Source organism: Mustela nivalis (assembly GCF_964662115.1).
Source record: "Mustela nivalis genome assembly, chromosome: 4".
NCBI classification, from domain to species: Eukaryota; Metazoa; Chordata; class Mammalia; order Carnivora; family Mustelidae; genus Mustela; species Mustela nivalis.
In genome coordinates, this window is record NC_139023.1 from 28,184,077 (window position 1) to 28,206,981 (window position 22,905).

The 22,905-nt window shown below is 36.7% G+C and overlaps 1 protein-coding gene across 1 annotated transcript in view; it reads right to left on the reverse strand.

Annotated features, from left to right (window-relative positions):
• Window positions 1-22,905, reverse strand: part of GABRB1 (gamma-aminobutyric acid type A receptor subunit beta1) — a 399,050-nt gene that overhangs the window by 15,981 nt on the left and 360,164 nt on the right. The window contains exons 6-8 of the mRNA XM_082728493.1: window positions 10,730-10,867; window positions 10,404-10,556; window positions 6,777-7,021 (exon numbers count right to left, since the gene is read on the reverse strand). Coding sequence (XP_082584619.1) covers window positions 6,777-7,021; window positions 10,404-10,556; window positions 10,730-10,867 — 536 coding nt within the window. The remainder of the gene's footprint in view (window positions 1-6,776; window positions 7,022-10,403; window positions 10,557-10,729; window positions 10,868-22,905) is intronic.

Genomic DNA, 22,905 nt, shown 5'->3' on the forward strand with positions numbered 1-22,905 from the left:
AAGTGCATCTTTGAGGCTCCAGGGATAGGCATGTGACCCAGACTTGGGCATCTAGCGTTTTCTGTCTTCCTGGTCAGAGAGATTGATTTCTGCGTGAGAATATGACTCCAGTTGATCCAAAAGATTTAATCCTAAGATTTTTTTTTTTTTTTTTTTTTTTTTGTAACGCTTGCATTTAAGACAGTACTTTTGGGTTAAGGTTATAAAGCTTTGAACATATGAACTTAGGCATTTTGGAACCACCATGAGGGAAGGGTCTACTGAAAGTAAAGCCAATATAAAGGAAAGCAGAGTTAAGAGATGAAGAGAGATGTTTTCTGATGACATTTTTAAAATATCTGGATATAGCCACATGTGAAATTAAAGCCATTCATGGACCTTCCATTTCTGTGTGCACCCCCCCACCAAAAATAAAACAGAAAACAAAAAGAACACAAAAAACAAAAAAACCATGTTTTTCTTAAGCCTGTTAAGCAAATTCGATTTCTTTCTCATTTACAGAAGAATTCTAGCTGTTTGGATATAGAAGAAAATGGACACTAGATGTAAGAGAGAAAATGAGAGAGAGAGAGAGAGAGAGAGAAAGAAGGAGAGGGAGGGAGGAAGGGAGACTGCTTTGGAGATTCCTAGAAAGGGAAATAAGACTGTGGAAGCATCTAGAGATGAGCTACATTAAGCCAAGACTGGAGAACAAAGCATGAACTGAGCCAGATTTGGGCAGGGATTTGAGGACTAAAGATGTTCATGAACTATTAACACAGGCTGTCATTAGAAATCAAAGGTCCTGCCCGAATTTCTCCAAAATCCAAGATGTTAAGTCAGAAATGTTAAAATTTCATCAAAGGTTGAGGGAAGTGTCCTAGTTGGATTCAGGACAAGGCAGAGATGTGGGGTAGGCCCCAGGCTCAAAGGCTAATAATGTACGTATCCATCTGTGTCAAGCTAGTTTTAAGGAAAGAGCTGTTGACTTATAGGATGCCTGTTTTAACATGCATTATGTATCCTGGAATTAATCACAGTACAGAGCTGATTTCCATTTAGAAAGTTGCCTGAAAGTGTAGATGTCTAAAAGTGTCTGAAACTGTAGATGACACACTTCAGAGACTAGGAATGAGAGCAAAGAGGCCCCATTACAGTATCAATATTTGGCTCTGAAGGGAAATTCTATTTCTTAACTGTTAGGGTTACAACTGCACATTTGGTGTGAATTTTTGGCAGATCCCACTGATGTCCCCCATGACTTCAAACAACTTTGAATCAGTATCTAATTACAGATTACCCATACAACCATTCCCTTTAGGTGAATCTATATGCAAATGGGAAATCATGTGGCCAACCGACACAACCATGTCAATTCCAGGTTAGTGTAAAAGTAGCTCAGAAGTGGCTTACTTACAGCCTACTTATCCTGTGAAATCGATCTTTCAAAACCCTAAATACCATCTCTAGCTCAGATGATGCCTGAGGGGTTCATGAATCTACAGTCTTTATCACCTTGGAGGTTGAAACTCTCCTAATGTCTGGATTCAGCATCTGTACTCCTATAAAAGGATGCTTCAGTGCAGCTGATGGAAATATAAATCAAGACAAAGCAAGCCCTTCTGACGCTTCAGTACAAATAACCCTTGACATGACTGCCCAGCCATGGCTATCGAAAGTAATGTGTAATAAATGAACGATGCCACACTGTGCTCTATGGTACCAAGGCAAATATTAGGGTCCCTCAAATGAAAATTGTCTGGGACCACAGCACATATATCATTTGAATTCAGTTGTTTACAAGTATCTGAAAGGAAAGGGGAGGATCATCCAACCATTATAGGAAAGAAAAAATCTCATATCATTTTCTATTTTTTTCTAAAATTTAACCAGGGGCAGCATTCTTATCTTAACTGCTGGAGACAATACAGTGAACAGATGAAGTAATACACCTGCTTTTTTATTGAAGATTATATCTATCTGCTATTAGAGGACACTGCCATTCAGAACGAATAGTGGGGATTGATATAAATCATGCTTTAAAAATATTAAAAATCAAAGTTATAGAAACAGTAAGAAAGTTTGGAGAAGAAACTAAAGTGGACTATAGATAGTCTTTTTCTTATTATGAATATGTAAATATGAATATTTTATAAAATATTATAATGTAACATTCAGTAACTTGGGTGGTACCTAAGAACTCATTCTAAATTCTCACTAAATGGAGAAGGGTTCTCTAGGATTTATTCATTCAACAAATATTTATTTGTTGTTGTTGTTTTTTGTTCTCTGTTCTAGCCTCTGAGTAAAGAACAATAAATTAAATAGACAAGGACCTTGATGCCAATCCTTGGAAAACTTGCAGTTTAATAGAGAGACAGACGTTAAAAAAATAACTAATAAACATGTATTCACTATTGTGATATAGTCTGTTGTGGAAAAGCATAGGGTATGGTAAGGACAAATAACAATGGTACAAAATATAAACCTACAGTGGGTTTGGTCAGTTAAGGCATCCTTGAGGTAGTAGCATTTACGACAAGAACTAGTGCAATGGAAAAACTGAGAGATGGCCGATGTTAATATTAATTTTACTAATCTTTTCTTTAATTATTTTAGAGTGTGAGCATGTGATGGGGGAGGGACAGAGGGAGAGAGAGAGAATCTTAAGCAGGTTCCATGCTCAGTGCAGAGCCCAGCATGGGGTTACTCTCACAACCCTGAGATCATGATGTGAGCCAAAATCAAGAGTTGGACGCTTAATGGACTGAGCCACCCAGGCACCCTATTCTTGTTTTTTAATCCTTTCTTCTATTGTATAGAATCTCTTGCTAATCCATCTAATGCATGTTTCAGTTCGATGATTTCCATTGGTTCTTTTCCATAGTTTCAAATCTTTTTCTGAAACTCCCCATCTCTTCTTATATTATATTACTCTCTTTCTATGGGCTTTATTTTAAGCTTTCTATTTTGAAATTATTGTAGATTCCTAGAAAGTGGCAAAGATAGCACAGAGAGGTCCCATGAATCCTTCACTCAGTTTCTTCCATTGACTACATCTTATTTAACTATTGTTCACGAATACTCAGGAAACTGACATTGGTATAAAGTGTATCTAGCTCTCTGTAATTCTATTACCTGTGAAGATTCACATAACCACCACTACAAGATACAGAACTTTTCCACCACTGCAGAGATCTGCCTTGTGCTACTTCTTTCTAAACAATAACACTCAATTCCTCCCCTCAACCACCAACTCCTGGCAACAACTTACTTATTCTTCAATCTCTATAATTTTGTTATTTCAGGCATATTATATAAATAGAATCATACAGTGTATAATCTTTTATGATGGGCTTTTTCCCCCCACTCAGCCTAATGATCTTGCGATCCATTCAAGTTGTTGCATGTATCAATAGTTCATTACTTTTTATTGGGCTAGTGTTCCATATTACGAATATACTAGTTTGTTTAACCATTTGCCTATTATAGAGTATTTCAGTTGTTTTCAGTTTTTGACTCTTTCCTATGAATTTCTAAATATGTTAATTATAGTTATTATTAATTGTGGTCCTTACCTTTTAAGCCAACATCAAGACTTTTTGCAGTTTGTTTCTCATGACTAAATTTTTTTTCTTGAGCATATTTTCCTGTTTTTCCTCATGCCTAGTTATTTTTTAATATATTAAATATAATATATTTTCCTGATGAATGTTGGGTTTTGTTTTAATGGACAGTTAAATTACTAATAGGTCACCTAGAATGTGTAGTGCATTGGTTTTATGTGTAGTTAGGTTGAGTCTATTTTAGTTTTTCCTTGACTCAAGGAGAATCCCTTATTTTTGTTCTTTTTAAACCTTTCAGCTATTTTCCCTTTCCATACTTCTTAGCATTTTGTACATTTGTAGTTCAGGGATCAACCATGGATTTGTGGGAAGTTTATATTCAGGTTCTGAGTTTCTCTTGTGGTTCACTTTCTAAGATTTCTAGGAACTCTGGAAGTTTCAAACTCCAAGTTCTGACTCATCAAACCAATAAAACTGTAGTTTTTTTTGTTTTTTGACTTTTTGGTTTTTTCCCTGAAGTTCTGCTGTCCCACATCCCCAGACTGGTGGGGAGAGGCCTCAGGGCAAAGATGTAAATAGAGATTTAACAGAGGGACATTCTCTTCCTTTGAGGGTTGATTCTCTTTTAGTTTTTGCTTGGTTTCAGTTATTCTTTTATGTTCTCAAGCTGATTTTAATAGATTTTTGCTCAGGGTTTATAATTTTTGATCCACAGGAAGGTTAGTCCAATATAAACTACTTTTTCATGTCTTAACATGATGTATTTATTAATTTTGGCATAGTTTTGTCTCTTTGTGTTTCTGTGAAAAGCATTTGTGGAGGTTTTAGTCTAGGTGTCTATGGATAAAAATGCATTTTTATCTTCCTTAAATGTTTCATCTCCTGGCAATAGGTGGATTTTTCTGTGCTTTCTACTGGGATTAAAATTTAAAGTGTTAAATTTACCTAGGCTAAGAGTTTCCTGATTTGAGATCCGGTGAAATCTTATTATGTTTGAGTCCAATGTTAGTCAAGAAGTCTTCTTATCAGTTATAGACAGACACATTTTACTTATTTATTTTCTAGTCACTAAGTCCTCTTCAGAGCTATATATACTATACCTCTCAGTATGATATGACATACAAGGCTTTCCTTTTGCCGTTCTGTGTCCCAGAGCACCTTAGAAAAGTTCTTGGATATCCTGGGGTGGAATCAAGGCAATAGCCACAGAATTTGGTTAAAGTTTGTTTTATGATCTTTTTAAACGATCTGAATGAATTGATTTCAGTTTGCTTGGGCTTTCCATTTAATCACCTTTCTAGAGTGCATTGCTTTCTGAGCCAATTGAAAGACCACGTATTCTCCTTGATACCTTTCCAAATTCTACCTATCTTTGAGTGCCCATCCAGTTCATATCTTTGGATTTTCCTACCAGTGAACCTATGCTACTTTATTTATGTAGGCCTTTTCTCCATGATATATCAATTAACACACATTTCTAGCCATGCAGAGGGCCAGCTTTGGTTTAGAAGGCAAATGAGATTGGAATGGGAACAGAAAAGAGGTAGCCTTAAAAACTTCTACTAAACATACTTTTAAAGCTGGTATGGTTACAAACGGAAAACGTGAAGACTTTTCCTTTCAGATATGCTCCTCAAGGTAGGTGATGTCCTGTTTCATTTTATAGTCTAATAACCTCCTATAATTTTCTTTTCCAGAAAGATCAGAAGATTCTTGAGGGCAAATATCATGTGTCCTCCTTCTCCCATAGAATCTAGCATAATATTTCACATAAGAGAAAAATTTATATGAATGAGTTACTTCGGATTTTGACCATTTGGCTGAGTATGTTTGGTATTTTGCCCATAATTTTCTAGTTACTTGGCAGTGTTTGTCCAGTTTTGGTATCCTACTAAAGAGCATGAAGATACATCTTGAAGATTTATAGCTTGGCTTCTGCCTGATTCTCCAACCACGTCTCATATTACATTTTCTCCCTCACTTGCTATGAACTTGCTACACTAGTCTTCTCTTGGTACTTTCCCACATCAAGCAATTCCTTCCTCAGAATCTCTGTCACTCGTCATTTTCTCTGCCCGAAATGGGCATGGCATGGTTACTGCTGCTCATCACTGAGGTCTCAGATCAAGTGGTAATGTCCTCTGAGAGGTCTTCCTGATCACCTGTTCTTCATTCCTTGTTTCCTTGAATCTTATCCAAATCATTTATTCACCCATCGCTCTGTGTTACTTTCTTCATAGCACTTACTACAACCTCGAATTATCCTCTGAATACGTTTACATGTTTATTGCCTCTCTTCCCACAGTAGAATCTAAACTCTTTGAGAGCCAGCAACTTTGTCTCCTTCAGAGAAGTAGTCGCAATGTTCAGAACAGTAGCTAGACCAGTGACTATTTAAGTTGTCATTTGTGTGCCATCTTGAAAATAATTTATAGTGGTTATGGCATTTCAATGTATATAATTTTAAGTTGATTTCAGTGAAACATGGCATAGAAGCAGAGGCAAAAGAGATGTTCTCAAAGAATAAAAAAGGCATTAATTTTAATTAATTCTACCCAGCATAAGCACAGGTCATAAGATCTACCAATGAAAAGCAAAAGAAGAATAGTGACAATGTCTTTTATATAATGGTAAGAGCTAGGTAGCTATAATGATATTGAGCACTCACTATGTTCCAGGTATTGTTACAAATATAAGGCTCTTCAAAAACTCATCTAGTCCTTAAAACAACTCTGTGAAATAGGTGTACTATAATAATTTCCATTTTATGGATGAGGAACTGAGGACAGAGGTAACATGAGTCACATAGGTTGATTGGCCTGACGTTATAAAGCCAGGAAATAGCAGAGCTGGGCAGTTTCATTCCAGTCTGTGGTGATAACCACTGGGCCATATTTCTTTATTTCCACTTAGAACAGAATTGAGTCACTTCAGTTCTCTCATTCATTTATCAAGCAAATCTGGCATTATTCTTCTGCATACAGTTTTACAACTATATAGTTCAAAATAAGAGATAATGGACTTGGGGTTGAGTTTTAGGTCCAGGTATGTTATTAATCTATGTTAATTCAACCTAACTACTTCAATCCTCAGTTCTCAAATATATAAAAGGGAGGAGATGTTTGAGCTGTATTAAAGAAAAATTACTTTTTTCACTTGTTATGGGAGCCTTGAGCGCCATGCTGCTGATACATTTTGGAAGAATATTGTTAGGAATATTGAATATGTTACCTGAACTTTATTCATCTCCAGTTTGTTCTTCTCATTGGCGCTCTGGTCTTGTTTGCTGGCTCCCTTCTTCTGAGGGCCTTTTCCAAAGAAGATGTAATTTACAAAGGCATATTCCAGCAGAGCCAGGAACACAAACACAAAGCAACCCATCAGGTAAATATCAATCGCTTTGACATAAGGGATCTTTGGCAAGGTCTCCCTGAGGTGGGTGCTGATGGTTGTCATTGTCAGCACAGTGGTGATTCCTATGGAAGAGAAAGACATGGCTTACTGAAGGCACTCATTAAGCTGCCCTTTAAAGACTGAGAAGACTGATGCAATTTCCTTATTGGTGCCCCAGACTGATGGCAGTAATGCCATGAACCACTGGGCAAAAAGAGTAGACATTTTGAAAGACAAAGTTGCAGACTCCCCATACAGTCCATGAACAAATCATAAAACAGGATGTACCATTAATGGAAGGTGGGAAAACATTTTTTTTTAAATAATGCACATGGGCAAAAAAAAAAAAAAAGTAAATGGGAAGGCATATCAAAATCCCATTGATATGTTTACTGTCTAATGTCAAAATGTTTGTCATTCTGTTACACACCACAACTTCTTTTTTTTTTTTTTTTAAAGATTTTATTTATTTATTTGACAGACAGAGATCCCAGGTAGGCAGAGAGGCAAGCAGAGAGAGAGGAGGAAGCAGGATCCCTGCTGAGCAGAGAGCCCGATGCGGGGCTCGATCCCAGGACCCTGGGATCATGACCTGAGCCGAAGGCAGAGGCTTTAACCTACTGAGCCACCCAGGTGCCCCCACACCACAACTTTTTTCTTCTCTCAGCATCTCCCTCATTTTCCTACTAAACCTGTTCTTGTGATACTAATGCCTACGACAGCCACTACCAAACTGCAAGCTGGTTACCAGTTTGAGGAGACCTACTTCATTCCATATATCTAGAATACCCAGGCCACAAGGTCAGTATTACAGATTATTACACTGATAATATATCATTCATAGTGAGACAATTCTAAAAGAAGAAATGTGTAAGAAAGTTCATGATTTGCAGCAGTAACTTGATTTATGTCATTTTGAGATATAATATTGTTGCTTTCACTTTTCAAATATTACCTCTACTTGAGTCAAGAGTCAAGAATGAACTAGTCCCCTGGAATCAAGAAAAGACTTCCTGAGAAATTCAACTTGGATTTGTGAAGAAGAGTAAAACTGTAAACTTTCAAAAGGAAAATTCTGTTTTTGTCTACTTTGTTGAAAACAGCTTTCTTGGGATACCTGGGTGGCTCAGTGGGTTAGGTTTCTGCCTTCAGCTTAGGTCATGATCTCAGGGTCCTGGGATAGAGCCCTGCCTTGGGCTCTCTGCTCAGCAGGGAGCCTGCTTTCCCCTCTCTCTCTCTGCCTGCCTCTCTGCTTACTTGTGATCTCTCTTTCTGTTAAATAAATAAATAAAAATCTTTTGAAAAAACTAGCTTTCTTAACCATATAATGTTTGCATGGCCGAATAAAAAATATTCGGTGTTGATGACAGTGATGATGAAATGTAATTGAGAAAAACAAGAAGTGAAAGGAAAGTTAGAACCTAATGTAGATAATTCATGGTATTTGTAGATATCTAATATAGATAATTCATACTAATATTACACATTTATATAGCATATCACACTTTTAAACACAGTTATGCATTATCTTATATGACTGTCATAATAGCTTCCTGAGTACAACAGGGCAGGTATAGCTGAATAAACAGAAACTCTGAGATTATTTTGCTGTAGATGACCTAGCTAGGGGCAAAAAAGCAAGGAAGTGTTAAACAAAGGCATTTAAAGTAAAAGCAAAGAGAGGAGAAGATAAAGCCTGAAATTTGATGAGAGTCCTTAAAAATAAAGACAGGAAGGAAATGTTAAAATGAATGTTAAAGACAAAGGACAGCTGGCAAAGAGAATGGAGGTAGAAAATGAAAAGGGGAAAAAAAGAGTTTAGCACTCATTTACCTGTCAGATTATTCTAGACAAATTTCCTGATTTGACTATTTAACTTTTAGGAGAACAGATAAAATAGGTAGTCCGGATTGCCATACAGAAAGTTAAAATGGTTCAGATCGGTGACTAATTCAAATATGCTGCACTCTTATGAAATGCCATCATGAATGGTCTTACTTATTTCTTTCAATAACATTTTAAATTTTGCCCAGTATAATTCTAGCTAATGTCCTTAGTAGAAATAGTTCATTTACAAATCCACCAATCACACTTCTGTTTCTACTCGTTGGTTTAAATTTTTAGGCAAGAAGGATTAGTAACTAAATGCCTTTTTTCCTTAGTTAAGATTTAAATAGCACCGATTTTACATTTTAAAGAAAGGATTAAGTCAGCATTTTTATGTGATGACATCTCTAATCAAAATATCATGAGCTTTGAGGACAGACTTGTGAAGAGAACCACAATTCACGACCTTGATAGTTATTATTTCCTGCTGTGGACATCATCCACTGTTTATTCCTTAACCCTGTTATACACGTACTCATGTTTGTAGTCAAATAATATGTGCAGATTCATACCTCTGATGGGGCAAACTATTGGTTGGCTTTCCTTAGTTTTGGAATGTTCAAAGGTTGAGAAGGGGCTGCTAGAACTTGACTTTGTGAGCCATTAGAAATTACTCAACCATTAGAAATTAGCTCTAGAGATGACAATTAGTCTAGGTGTGAAAGTGTGGGCTGAGCATCTAACCCAGTTGAGCTATCTCAAAAGAAGTGATGTAGATGTCAGCTTAGCTGGAAATAATGCTGTTACGTATTTGGGGTGTGGGGTGTGTGTGTGTGTGTGTGTGTGTGTGCTCACAAGTACCCATCCATGAGAATAAGCCCTAGAAAGTGATAACTGAAGGGGCTCTAGGATCAAATAATGAAGCAGACCCACACATGTTCAGATTCATCAAACAGACCTTTCATATTCTAACTTTCCAAGGAGCCCTTTAAAGTCTCCAATATAGCCTTTCAGCTTGCAGCAATTACTCAACCATGGCAAGATTAATTTTGTATTTTGTTCCCTAAGGAAGGAAACCATTTTTATTTCATCCTGATCACAGATCATTAATCTAGTTGATGAATGTCTGTGCCTTATTCGAGTGTGATGAGCTACATTTAACAGAAACTCAGATCCCCACGAGTTAACTTCAGTTAATGTTTGAAAGATAGTATTGCCCAACAATTTAATAGCTTGTTAATAGTCACAAGGTTTAGCTTTACCAAATCCATTTGAGAATAACTAATTGTAAATGTTCTTCACTGTAAAAAGCAGGGACCAACGAGGAAATCATCACAAAGTTGGTAAAAATTGGCTTAATGAGAATTTAAATAGATTCTAAGAAGCACTTATACGGTTAGTATTGATTAGTATTGAGTATATTCCAAGATTTTTTTTTTTGTAAAATGCTAAAAAGATATTGCATTGTAAAACATTCATCCTAAAAATGCTTACCCTTAGGTGCTTTGCTATCAAGGACTATTATGGTAATCTCATTCTTTGACTTGCTCTGAGAGAAGCCCTTGCCTATATTTTCTATCGTTGGTTGGTTGGTTGAAGCTAAATCCTACCAGCTCTGCAGTGTTGGGAATGCATTACCTAGTGCAACTCTGGCTGCAGATGCATCGTAGTTGATCCAAAAAGACACCCAGGACAGAATTGTAATCAGTGTGGAAGGCATGTAGGTTTGCAAAATGAAGTAACCAATGTTTCTCTTGAGACGAAAACTTAGTGACAGTCGTGGATATGCCCCTGAGTTTAAAAAAAAAAAAAAGAAAAAGACAGAAAGGAAAAAGAGAAAAGAAAAAAAGAAAAGAAAGGAAAGGAAAAAGAAAAAAGAAAAAAAAATCAGATCTCCATTTGGTAGGAATCATCTTCTTTAATTTCACAGTACCCCTGGTTCATTTTGGGGGAAATATCCTCACCAGTTGTGAACTCCACTTTCTTGGATACCATCTTGTAGTCGACAATTGAAAACTGAGGAAGCTCAATTTTATTAACTCCTGTTACTGCTCCCTCTCCTCCATTCCAGTAAAACTCAATGTCATCAGTGGTATAGCCATCTGAAACCAAGAAACATAGCATAGTTAAACAGAGCTTCTTTGGTCTAGAAATTCATTTTGAAGACAGTTCAGGAGCTGGAGAGGAAATCCCCAGCAAGTGGTGGTCAAACGACAATGCCTTCTATCTGGATGGCATATAGGTCTCACAATGAACACTATTCCTGATGGGCTGGTTGTGGCTGTGGTGATAAGACGGATGTATCCAACTTTACTGGACATAAACTCTGTGATCATTCAGTAATATCTGTTATCACTGCTCCATAGTTATTTCCTTTGCATCTACTAATGGGAACTCTTTGGTTAGATAACAGGATAGCTAGGGGTGCCTGGGGGTAGCTCAGTTGGTTAAATGCCTGACTCTTGATTTTGGCTAAGGTCATGATCTCAGTGTCAAGATAGAATGCCACATTTGGCCCCACACTGAGTGGGGCGTCTGTTTGGGATTCTTTCCCTCTGCCCCTCCACCTGCTTACATGCATTCTCCCTCTCTCTAAGGTAAATTAAAAAAGAAAAAAGGATAATTGGATTCTAGTACCTTGAGCATAGATTTTTATTATGCATCATATAACAACAATAAGTAATAATCATTGAGCACATATTTATTAAAAGGGAAACAGGAAGGATAAAAAATGAAGTATAATGAAAGACCAAATTTGTATGTAATTATTATATGATCAAGACATTTAAAAAAAGAAATACACATTTCTTTTAGAAAATTAGGTAAACTTCCATTTATGTATTTTTATTATATCTAATATATAGGGGAGATATTAAGAACTACATGAATTTTTTCACTAAATTTTAAGAATCGAATTATAGTTCATATACAATATTACATTAGCTTAGGGTGATCAGTAATTCTATACATTATGATTTTCACTGCAACAAGTGTAGAAAAACTATGAATTCTTGATAGTAACTTTATAGCTTAATATTTATGAAGGTGAGCTTTTCTTAATTTAAGAGGAATGTGTAGAGGATTGTAGATTGCATTAGAAAGGTCTAGCCTTTCCACTTCTATTCCCACTTGCCAGGAGTTTAGCTAGGTTATGTTCATATAAAAGACTAGCTTGTATAAAAACAATGTACGGGGGTGCCTGGGTGGCTCAGTGGGTTAAAGTTTCTGCCTTCAGCTCAGGTCATGAACCCAGAGTCCTGGGATGGAGTCCCACATTGGGCTCTCTGCTCAGCTTCCCTGGCCCCTGCTCTGCTTGCCCCTCTGTCTACTTGTGATCTCTGTCTGTCAAATAAATAAATAAAATCTTAAAAACAATAAAAACAATCTATGGATATATTTAAAAATCTAAAAGTCATTTAAGCATATGGAAGGGTATATTTGTTTCTTTCTATTTGGTAGAGACAAAGAAGATAGTCCTAAGTTCACTTTCTATTTATATTCACCTGAAATAAAAAAGCATCAAATCTTTTTTCCATTAGAATGACTAAGGCTTGTGTTTCAAAGATAACCATATAATGTAGTAAACATTATGCTGACCTACTTTTGATTAAAGTCAGTAATGTATTTTTAAAGAGATTTAAAAAAACCCAATATATTTAAACTTTAGAAGTGCAGTGCCAAGTGCCAAAGGATCACCATCAACATAACACTGCAAGAATGTAAAAAACTTTAAGCTTTGGGTTTTTTTTTTTTTTTTTTTGAAGGGAAATAAACCTGTCTTAACTTTATTACTTTAAAATTCCCTAACTTGTCTTCAAAAAGCTCTTTTTTGAATTCTTATTCCTTAACTCTTGAACCCACATCTCTTTTATATTTGTTACTTTTGCCACTCTATGGAGGTTATTATTTACTGTAGTATGTTTCAATATATCTTGTTTTATTTCTTTTTAAGCCATTTCCTTCTAGGTCCAAGAACTTGCCTTTTCTTGAAATGGCAGTCTTCCAAGTGCAGACACAGAAATAGATGATATTTACTTTTAACTATAATTCCAGGTGTCAGAGAGGCTGTGAAACCTTCTTTACCTGCTGGTTTAGAATGATCTACATCTTATTGGCATATTGACTTATTGGTATATTGGGGATTTGTACCAAATTCAGGTATGGGTCTATAAAACTGTGATTCTTTTTTTTTTTTTTTTTAAGATCTTATTTATTTGACACAGAGAGAGACAGAGAGAGAGGGAACACAAGCAGAGGGAGTGAGAAAGGGGGAACCAGTCTCCCTGCTCAGCAGGTCCCAGGACCCTGGGATCATGACCTGAGGCAAAGGCAGACACTTAACCACTGAGTCACCCAGGTGCCCCTATAAAATTGTGATTCTTAACATTATTTTGAGAATCTGATAAAAACTTCTGAACTCAAGAAACTGAGAAGACAACCCACAGACTGGGTGAAAAATATTTGTAAAAGACATATCTGATAAAGGACTGCTATCCAAAATACACAAAGAGCACTTAAAACTCAACAATAAGAAAACGAGCAACCTGATTAGAAAATGGGCCAGACACCTCACCAAAGAACATACACAAATGGAAAATAAGCATATGAAAGGATGCTCAATATTATATATTTTCAGGGAAATGGAAATCAAAACAATAGTAGTAAGATACCACTACACATCTATAGGAATGGATTAAAGTCTGGAATACTAACACCACCAAATACTGGTGAGGATGTGACACAATGGGTACTCACATTCATTGCTGGTGGGAATTAAAATTATACAGCCACTATGGAAGACAGTTTTGTGGTTTCTTGAAAAACTAAACATCCTTTTACCATGTGATCAAGTAATCAATTGTGCTCCACAGTGATTACCCAAAGGAGTTGAAAACTTTTAATCATACAAAAACCTGCATGCATATGTTTAGAGAAGCTTTATTCGTTATTGCACAAACTCAGAAGCAACCAAAACATGTGTCTTTTTGTAGGTGTATGGATAAATAAACTGTGGTACCTTTAGATAATTGAATATTACGTAGCAAAAAAAAATGGCTGTCAAGCCAGGAAAACACATGGAGAAAACGTACATGCATATTACTAAGTTAAAGAAGCCAGTCTGAAAAGGCCACGTCCTGTATGATTCTAACTATGTGACATTTAAGAAAAGACAAAACTATGGAGACAATAGATCAGTGATTGACAGGGGTTGGGGGTGTGGAGGGATGAATAGGCAGAGCACAGAGGCCTTTAGGACAGTGAAAATACTGTGTATGAAACTATAATGGTGGCTACATGTCTATACATTTGTCCAAATCCACAGAATGCTCAACACCAAGAAGGAATCCAATGGTCAACTATGGACTTGGGGGTGATTATGATGTGTCCATGTAGATTCATCAGTTGTAACTAGTGCACCAGTCAGGCGGAGGATGTTGATAATGGGGAAGCTGTGTAGGGGCAGGGGCAGAGCTATATGAGACATCTCTGTATCTTCCTCTTAATTTTGCTGTGAAAATACAATTGCTCTAAGAGAAGTAAATTCTTTTAAAAAAAAAAAAACCTTTCCCAAAACTCCACAGAAACACGCACATATATATGTGTAGATAGATAAATACATAAATAAATATAATTTGATGGTAATTTCAGAGGATCATGGATCCCCCTGGATCCCATTTACAGGTTTTACTTATTTATTTGTTTGTTTGTTTATTGATTGATTGTGGTTTATTTATTTATTTACTTTTTCAATGTTCCAGAATTCATTGTTCATGCACCACATCCAGTGCTTCATGCATGTGCCCTCCTTAATACCCACCACCAGGCTCACCCAACCCTCCACACCCCTCCCCTTCAAAACCTTCAGTTTGCTTCTCAGAAACCATCATCTCTTCATGGTTCATCTCCCTCTCCGACTTCTCCCTTCTTTTCTCCAGCTCCCAATGTCCTCCATGTTATTCCTTAAGCTCCACTAGTAAGTGAAACCATATGATAATTGACTCAATCTGCTTGACTTATTTCACTCAGCATAATCTCCTCCAGTCTTGTCCATGTTGATACATTTACAGGTTTTAGAATGAGAACCTCCTCTTTGAAGGAAAATGGCTAGTGGCAATGTGACAGCTTAAATTCAACCCCGCTGGTCTCCCTTCCACTTCTAATTCAAAGTCCTGCATATAGTAGGATCTGGGGAATGTGAGATTAAGTTAGAAAGCTGGGTATAAGGGCTCTTTGGGCCTACTAAATAAAGGGTACTAACATCCATGTGACTGGAGGAATTGTTTTTTCAGTCCTTTAAGGAGAGGTGTGAGAGTTAAAAAGGTAGGCTGTCTCAGAAAAAGAGATCACCTCCTGATGCATCAGCAGGAGAATGACAACTTACCAGGAGCTCACCATAATTTCCCCCTAGAATATTGTTTCTATTTATGGTTCTCTGGGCCCAAACCCCAAGTTGTATGTAGGAAGAAACAACAATGCATATAATGGAATCTGATAGTCCTATAGAAGAAAAGCAAGCAGAACAACCAAAGTAGATGACCCCTAGTGAAAAGAACCGTTGGAGGAAGTAGACAATAGTCTGAACTCTTCATTTCCCACCTTACTAGAAATATAGGAACACTTAAGAAAATATATGATTAAGTATATTTGATTAGAGCACAAAAACTTTCCTTGTACTAAAACCAATAGATTTTAATAAAAGATGTTTGAGATAATTGAGAAGATGGTTACTGGTGAGGCCAGATTAATGTCTTAGAAGAAAGTTTGAGAGAAATATCTCAAAAGAGAACAAAATTATAGAGTTTTATAAAGTATGAAGAAAGCATAATGGCTTTGAAGGACTCATCTAGGAGATCTTATATATAAACAGTAGGCATTCTTGAAAGAAGAAGAGGAGCCATATAAACAAAAAGAAGACACAAATTCTCTTGAGCTTAAAGAATAAAGTAGTTAACAAACTAAAGGGTTCATTATATTAAGTAATTGTGATATCATTCCTGAGCTCCAAGAGTAAAAGAATAATCTTAGAATTTTCCACATAGGAAGTACAAGATATTTTCAAAGAAAAACATAATGGGCTTCTTATATGGAAAAGAAAAGCTTATGGAATAACATCTATAGAATATTTAGAGTATAGATAGGCAAAAAGGACAGCAAATCTGAGATCCAAGAGTCCCATTCCCTGCCAAAATACTGCTTCTTTCCAGAGACAATATACAAAGATCACAGAACATATCACTCAGGGACCTGTTTGAGGAAACTATTCCACAGAAAAATCTGACTAAATAAATGAATCAGGATGGATAAATAACACATAATAAGAGAAGTCACCTTGGAAACAGGAGAATTGTAAAGAATCATAAGTCTACTTTGGTTAAGTCTGTGCAAATAAATTAGAAAATCTGAATGAAATGGATAATTCTCTTGTAAGAAAAGCATTTTCTAAAGTTCAAATCCAAGGCAGAAGATCAAAATAGCTTGATTTCATTTCCTACAAACAAGCAAACCCCCACTAGACTCAAATATTTAAGAATTTATAATTCTATTACTACTTAAATAGTTCCAAAGTAATGGCTGAGAATGAATACTTCCAAATTATTTTCATAAAGTAAGTAGAGCATATTATTGAACAAAATCCAGCAGTACATTAAAAAAATAAAGCACAACTAGTGGCATTTATTCTAAGAGTGCAAAATGTTCAATATTAGAAAATTCCAGTAATATACTCATTATAACAGATTTAGAGAGAAGAAAGTATATTATTTACTCAGGTACCCAAAAGGGCATTGGACAAAATAGAATAACCATTCAATCTTTTAACAAAACAACAACACTCAGTAAGTATGAATAGATGGATACCTCCTTACCTAGTAAGATCTATCTCAGTCTCTATCTCCGTCTCAAAGCCAGCATCGTGTTTATTGTAGAAACACTAGAATATTTCCATAGAGTTACAGGATAAGAGTGTCCACTACCAATACTCTTATTTATTTATTTAACTTTTATTTTATTTTTTTCAGTGTTCCAAGATTCATTGTTTATGCACCACACCCAGTGCTCCATGCAATTCGTGCCCTCCTTAATACCCACCAGGGCTCTTATTTAAGAGGGCTCTGGAAATACTAACCAATGCATTAAGCAAGAGAAAGAGAATTCAAGTGTAAAGTTGTAAAGCAACTGGTTAAACTATCAATGTTTGCAAATTATACAATTGTATGCTCAGTAAACCCTAAAGAATTAACTGAATAATTATTATAAATAATAGGATTTTGTATGGTAATAGAGTACAAAATTACTATATAGAATTGGGTAGCTTATAGGTATGAAAACAATAATTTATAATATATAGCATATTATATAGTATAAGAAAAAACTCATTTAAAAATAGAGACAAAATATCTAGTAATAAACTGAAAAATATGCAAGGCATATGCAACATTTACAACAATCTTTCAGGGCACAAAAGAAGCCTTAAACAAATAAAGAGGCATTTCATGTTTTTGAATAGAAAGACTCAACATCATAAGTTCATTTACAATTTAATGTGATTACCTATAACAATAGGCTTTTTGTTCTGGAAACTGAACAAAATGATTCAAACGTTAAAATAAACAAATGAGACATTCCAAGAAAACTCTAAAAAATAAAAGAGATAAAGGACACCTAGTCCTATTGGTGTAAAAGGTACTAACAACCTTCAGATTTGATAATAGTATTATTCTAATGCTGGTAAAGACAGAGAGATCAATGGGCCACAGTTGGAAATTCAAAACCAGAGTCAAAGGAACAGAGGGATTTAGTATATGATGGAACTGGCACCTTGAAAAATTGGGAAAACGATAGTTTCATAAATTCATAAAAAAAAAAAAAACAGGAGAGCTACTGGAAAAAATTAGTTTGAACTTGTGTTTCCTTCCATGTATTGCTATTATTATTCTTTTAAATTTCATTTTATTTTTTCAGTGTTCCAAGATTCATTGTTTATGCACCACACCCAGTGCTCCATGCAATACGTGCCCTCCTTAATACCCACCACCAGGCTCACCCATCTTGCTCCCTTCCAAAACCCTCAGTTTGTTTCTCAGAGTCCACAGTCTCTCAGGGTCCCTCTCCCCGTCAGATTCCCCCAATTCACTTTTCCTTTCAACTTCAAATTAATTGTAGTTTTCTAGAAAATAAAACCATGTATGTATTAGAAGAAAACAAGGGAGAATTCTTTTATAATCCTGGCATTGAGAAGTTTTTTAAACTGTATTACAACAACCAGAAGACACAAAAAATGACAGTTTTGTCCACATTATAAAAAGAAGGCATGGCACAACCCCATAAACAACATCAAAAGTGAGTAATAAACAAAAAGTAACTGCAGTGGGGGTGCTTGGACGGATCCTTAAGCGTTTGCCTTTGGCTCAGGTCATGATCCCCTGCTTCTGGGTCCTCTGGGTCCTCCTGAGAGGGGAGCCTGCTTCTCTCTCTCCCCCTGCCCCTCCTCCACTCGTATTCCCTCTCTCATTCAGCTCTCTCTCTCAAATAAAAAAATAAAATCTTAAAAAAAAAAATTGTAGTGCCTATTGCAGAGAGGTGCTACATTTCTTAATGTATAGTTTCTACAAACAAACAAAAAAAGAACCAAAAACCCAATACCAAAATGGAAAAGGATATTAAAAGACAGTTCATTAAAAAGGGGAAAATGCCCAATCTCAACCATAATAAGACAGATACAGATTAAAACTAAGATTATATATTGAAACACATTTCTTTGCCTGACAGTTTGACAAAAATCCATAAATTAATTGTGTTGCTGAGCATGTGGAGAAGCAAATACTGTCATATATTGCTGGTAATAAATATGTAATTGGCTAAAACACATGTAGAATGCAGTTTGGCTTCTCTATCACAGATATTTATGTATGTATCTTTGACTCAGAAATTCCTATTCTAGAAATCTATCCCAATGATTGAATTGCCTAATTGTGAAGAGTGTGTGTACAGAATTATTCATCATAGCACTTTCTTTTTTCAAGATTTTATTTATTTATTTGACAGAGAGAGCGAGAGCACAAGCAGTGGGGAGGGGCTGGGGGAGAGGGAGAAGCAGGCTCCCTGCTGAGCAAGAAGCCCACTGCTGGGCTTGATCTCAGGATCCTGGGATCTTCACCTGAGCCAAAGTCAGATGCTTACCTGACTGAGCCACCAAGGTGCACCTATAACACTGTTTCTAATAATGAAATATTTGAAACAATATAAATGCCCCCTAATAGGAGTAATGGTCTAAATTATGGTATGTTAATGTACTGTTGTAAATTGGAAAAAAGAATGAGGAAGTTCCTACATATAACATGAAAAGCTCTCCAATACTACCTTTAATGAAAAAAAAACCAACCCTAACTAAGTTCAGGTATAACATGTTAACACATGTGTGAAAAATACGGGAAAAGCTAAAATATAGTTAAATATACTAGTATATGTCTAAACAAACTCTGGAGGGTCAGATGACAGACCAATACTGATGATTTCCTTTGGGGGCACTAAGTAGAGGGGTGCTAGGGATAGGAGGGCAATTTTCACTATATTTATCTTAATATTTTTTGATTTTTGAATTGTGTATGTTAAAAAAGCAAAATGCTAAGTTAAAAAAAAAAAAAAAAGGACATGGAGAAGATCTACAATGGAGTTTATTTGAGAAAATTTTACCGGCAGAGATGTAGTAGAGTGCAAATTTCCCCCAATTCTCCTTATCCTTCAGCTCAGGCTCCTCAGGGGTAGACTGGGTGTGCTGTAGCCAAGATTCCAACAGAGAGGAGCCCGGCCTTGTAATACTTGACTTCCTACAGGATGGCTAAACATTTGTAACTGACTAGGGGACTGTGACAATGGAAGGTCCTGGTGGAGGAAGTGGCCTGGTTATACATACAGGCAGAGCCTTCAGAACTCAGCAGCTGGGATCAGCCTGTGTTCTCTCAGGTTAACTGAGATCTGCTGAGTCTGCTGTGTGCCAGGAAGGAGGAAATGAGATTCCAGGATCATCCGGACCTGTCTCTCTTCAGGGCCATAAAAGTGCCTTCTATCCACACAGAATCAGATCAGTTAAAAATTTCACAATGCCCCTGAGATGCAAACAAACCTATGGGCTTGGAAGAAGGAGAAGTACTGATGCTAGGCCTGGGAAACATTTCTCCCATACATCTTTGTTATGGGATGAAAAATGTCTCAGCAGCATCCATTCAGGAAGGTGGTATGAGAGGTAAGCTTTTTCAAAATGATAGATGGAATCAAAATACATACAATTTAAAATTATTCTTAAATTAAAATAAATAATTTTATAAAAATTTTAAATAAATTTTATAAAAAAATTATAAAAAATTATTAAAAAATTTTATAAAAAATAAATAATAAAAATAAACCTAAATAAATAAAAAATAAATTAAATTTAAAAAAATTATTTAAAGAAGCCAAGACAATATACCCCAAGTTTAAAGCTCTCTTCTTGCCTGACTTGATCCGAATGTGGGGTTTACACTAGCATATCTCAGGGGCACCTGAGTGGCTCAGTGGGTTAGACTAGCATATCTCATACCCTTTGCTCACCTTTATATGGGGCCAGAGTGATTTTCATTCAGAAAGATTCTTGTTAGGCTTCTTACATTTCCCAAACAGACACTGTCCTGTTCTGAGCTAGACTACACAGGATTATACTTCTAGTTGGCAACATAGAGTATTTGAACTATAAGTATTTGTTAGGGAGGAAGTTCTTAAACCTAATATCTAGAGACTCTCTTGAAGAGACACACTATTTATAGGTCAAAGCCTGAACACAAACCCTTGGCCTTGTCCCAGTTTGGGGATGGATTCATCTACAGCTTTTGACCTCATTAAGCCTGCATCATTACTCTGTGGCCCTGGGTGGTCAGTTTCTAGTAGGAGTAAAACAGGGCTGATCAGACACAGGTTCTATATGTTAGCGTCTATGGGCTGCTTATCAGAGACACCTGCTTGCTCACTTCCCCTTCCTGAATGCTCTACTGTAAGGTCTTTGCTGACTCTTCTCCCCTGCCATGGAGAGCACTGGATTCAAACTCTCCTCTTCCTGGATACCCATCAGGACCTCTGATGAAGCACAAATACCAACTACCTCTAAACTGCCACGGCAAATCAATGGAAACTATATCTAACTTTCCAATATACATATTCTGTGTGTCTACTATGTATCAAGCACTATTCTAGGCATTAAGGATATATAGTGGGTCAGACTTGACACTGTTCTTTAGGATCTCGTGGTCTAATAGCAGGATGAGCAAATTTTTGACCTCAGGAGTTAGGGATGGTTTTGCAGAAGATTTGGCCAGATGGGTGGAGCAGGCCTGCCTGCCAGGGGGAATAAGATGTAGAGTGAATAAGATGTGGAGGGAATAACATAAAACTAGCATGATGTCAGTGGGAAACTGTGATTTACTTCATAAAATTTACTCAATAAGCAACTCAATTCTGGCAGGAAAACTGAAATTTAAAGGGCAAAGTTAAATATATACAAACATTATAAAATCTTCAAAGATTTCATTATGCGAAGGTAAAAGTGGGATGAGAAGAGTAAAGTGATTGGTAGCCATGATTGAGTGTAGGAAGAAGTGTAGGCAGATACCTAAGGCAACTAGTCATAGCTCTTCCTGCTCCCAGTTGACTTTTATCAACCCGTCTACGTGTTTGCCTTGAACAAAGCACAAAACCAAAACTTGACTTATTTGTCTTTCTCCCACCAGGCTCCGAGTTCCTTGAGGTCAGGGACTGGTTTTCATTTCTGTTCGTACTCCAGTGTCTAGCCTATGTACCAAGTTTCGAGCATATAGTCAGCGGCTAATACAAATTTGTAGACTCTTGAATTCTTGGTTCTTATCATTAGGATTCCCGGCTTTGTGTTACCAACCTTAACACAGCAACCAGGCACTAACCTGTGCACATGTCTCTATTCATTCAAGGAGTAGATATTTATTGAGTGCTTACTATGTGCCAGGTACTGGAGATATAGCGCTAAAACTTTCAGGGCTCTTGTTCTCTGGGAGCTTGTAAAAATGTAACCTAACATGCTATATATTTCACCCCAGAATTCCTCCTGTGTCAGAGACTGTGTATATTGGCTTTCTTTAGCATGTGTTCTGATCTCCTTCAGCAAAGACAACAACTAACTTGCAACCAATGGTGTGGATAAGATTTAGGTTACCACCTGATGTCAGAGGTGGTATTTGAGGTATTCATTTTGTTAGCACAGCTCATATATTAGTATAGATGGCTCAGGAACCAGGAATTCTGGTTTTAGCTTTAGTGGTCCTCAGATCAACAATGGTGGTAGAAGCTACCTGATTATCAGCCTCCTCATTGTAGTGGTGCTGTCTGTGCCCTTGGAGGGCCAGTTTGCCCTGTGGCTCTGGGAGTCCTGTTCAGTGGCCCAGCCTGACCTAATACTTCAGTCTTTTAATTTTATAGGTCCTTTAATTTTATAAGCCTAGACCTACTACTTTAGACCTTCAATTTCATAAGTCCTTTAATTTATTTCCTCTATTAAATCTCTTTCTGCTTAAGTTAGCCCACTGGGCTTCTGTTATCTGCAATAGAAACTGGACTGATATATTCTATTTTTCTTCTAGGGAAGAACTATTTGTGTCAGGTTTGGGATTACCAGAGCTTTTCATTAAAACCTCTGTTGTGGCTTTTGCTAACCATTCATTAGGTGTTTCTGTACCTTACTTTCTATACACCACTGTACTGCTGGGTCTGGGATCCCTGTCTATCTGGTTTCCTGTTAGATGTTGGCCCTTGGAAGAACTGGCTCAAGCTTAAAATATGGAAGGGAAGGGAGGGTTCTGGATTCTGGCTCCAGCAGTGTGATATTGTCACAGTGGCTGGTGATTGCTGCTGGGGCAGTAGGGTGATTCCAGATAACCTGACACTGAGAAAGAGGCTGCACTCTTTTGGCAACTTCACAGGTATCCAGAACAGCATCTCTAATAGGATCTCAGCAGATTCAGACTCAGGGCCTCCAGCACAGGGGGCATCTGCTGTTTCTGTCTTTTGCTAGTTTAGCAATCATTTTTCCTCCCTTTTGCTTTTCCAGCCCTTCTAATTTTTATAACTAATGCTCTCTAAATTA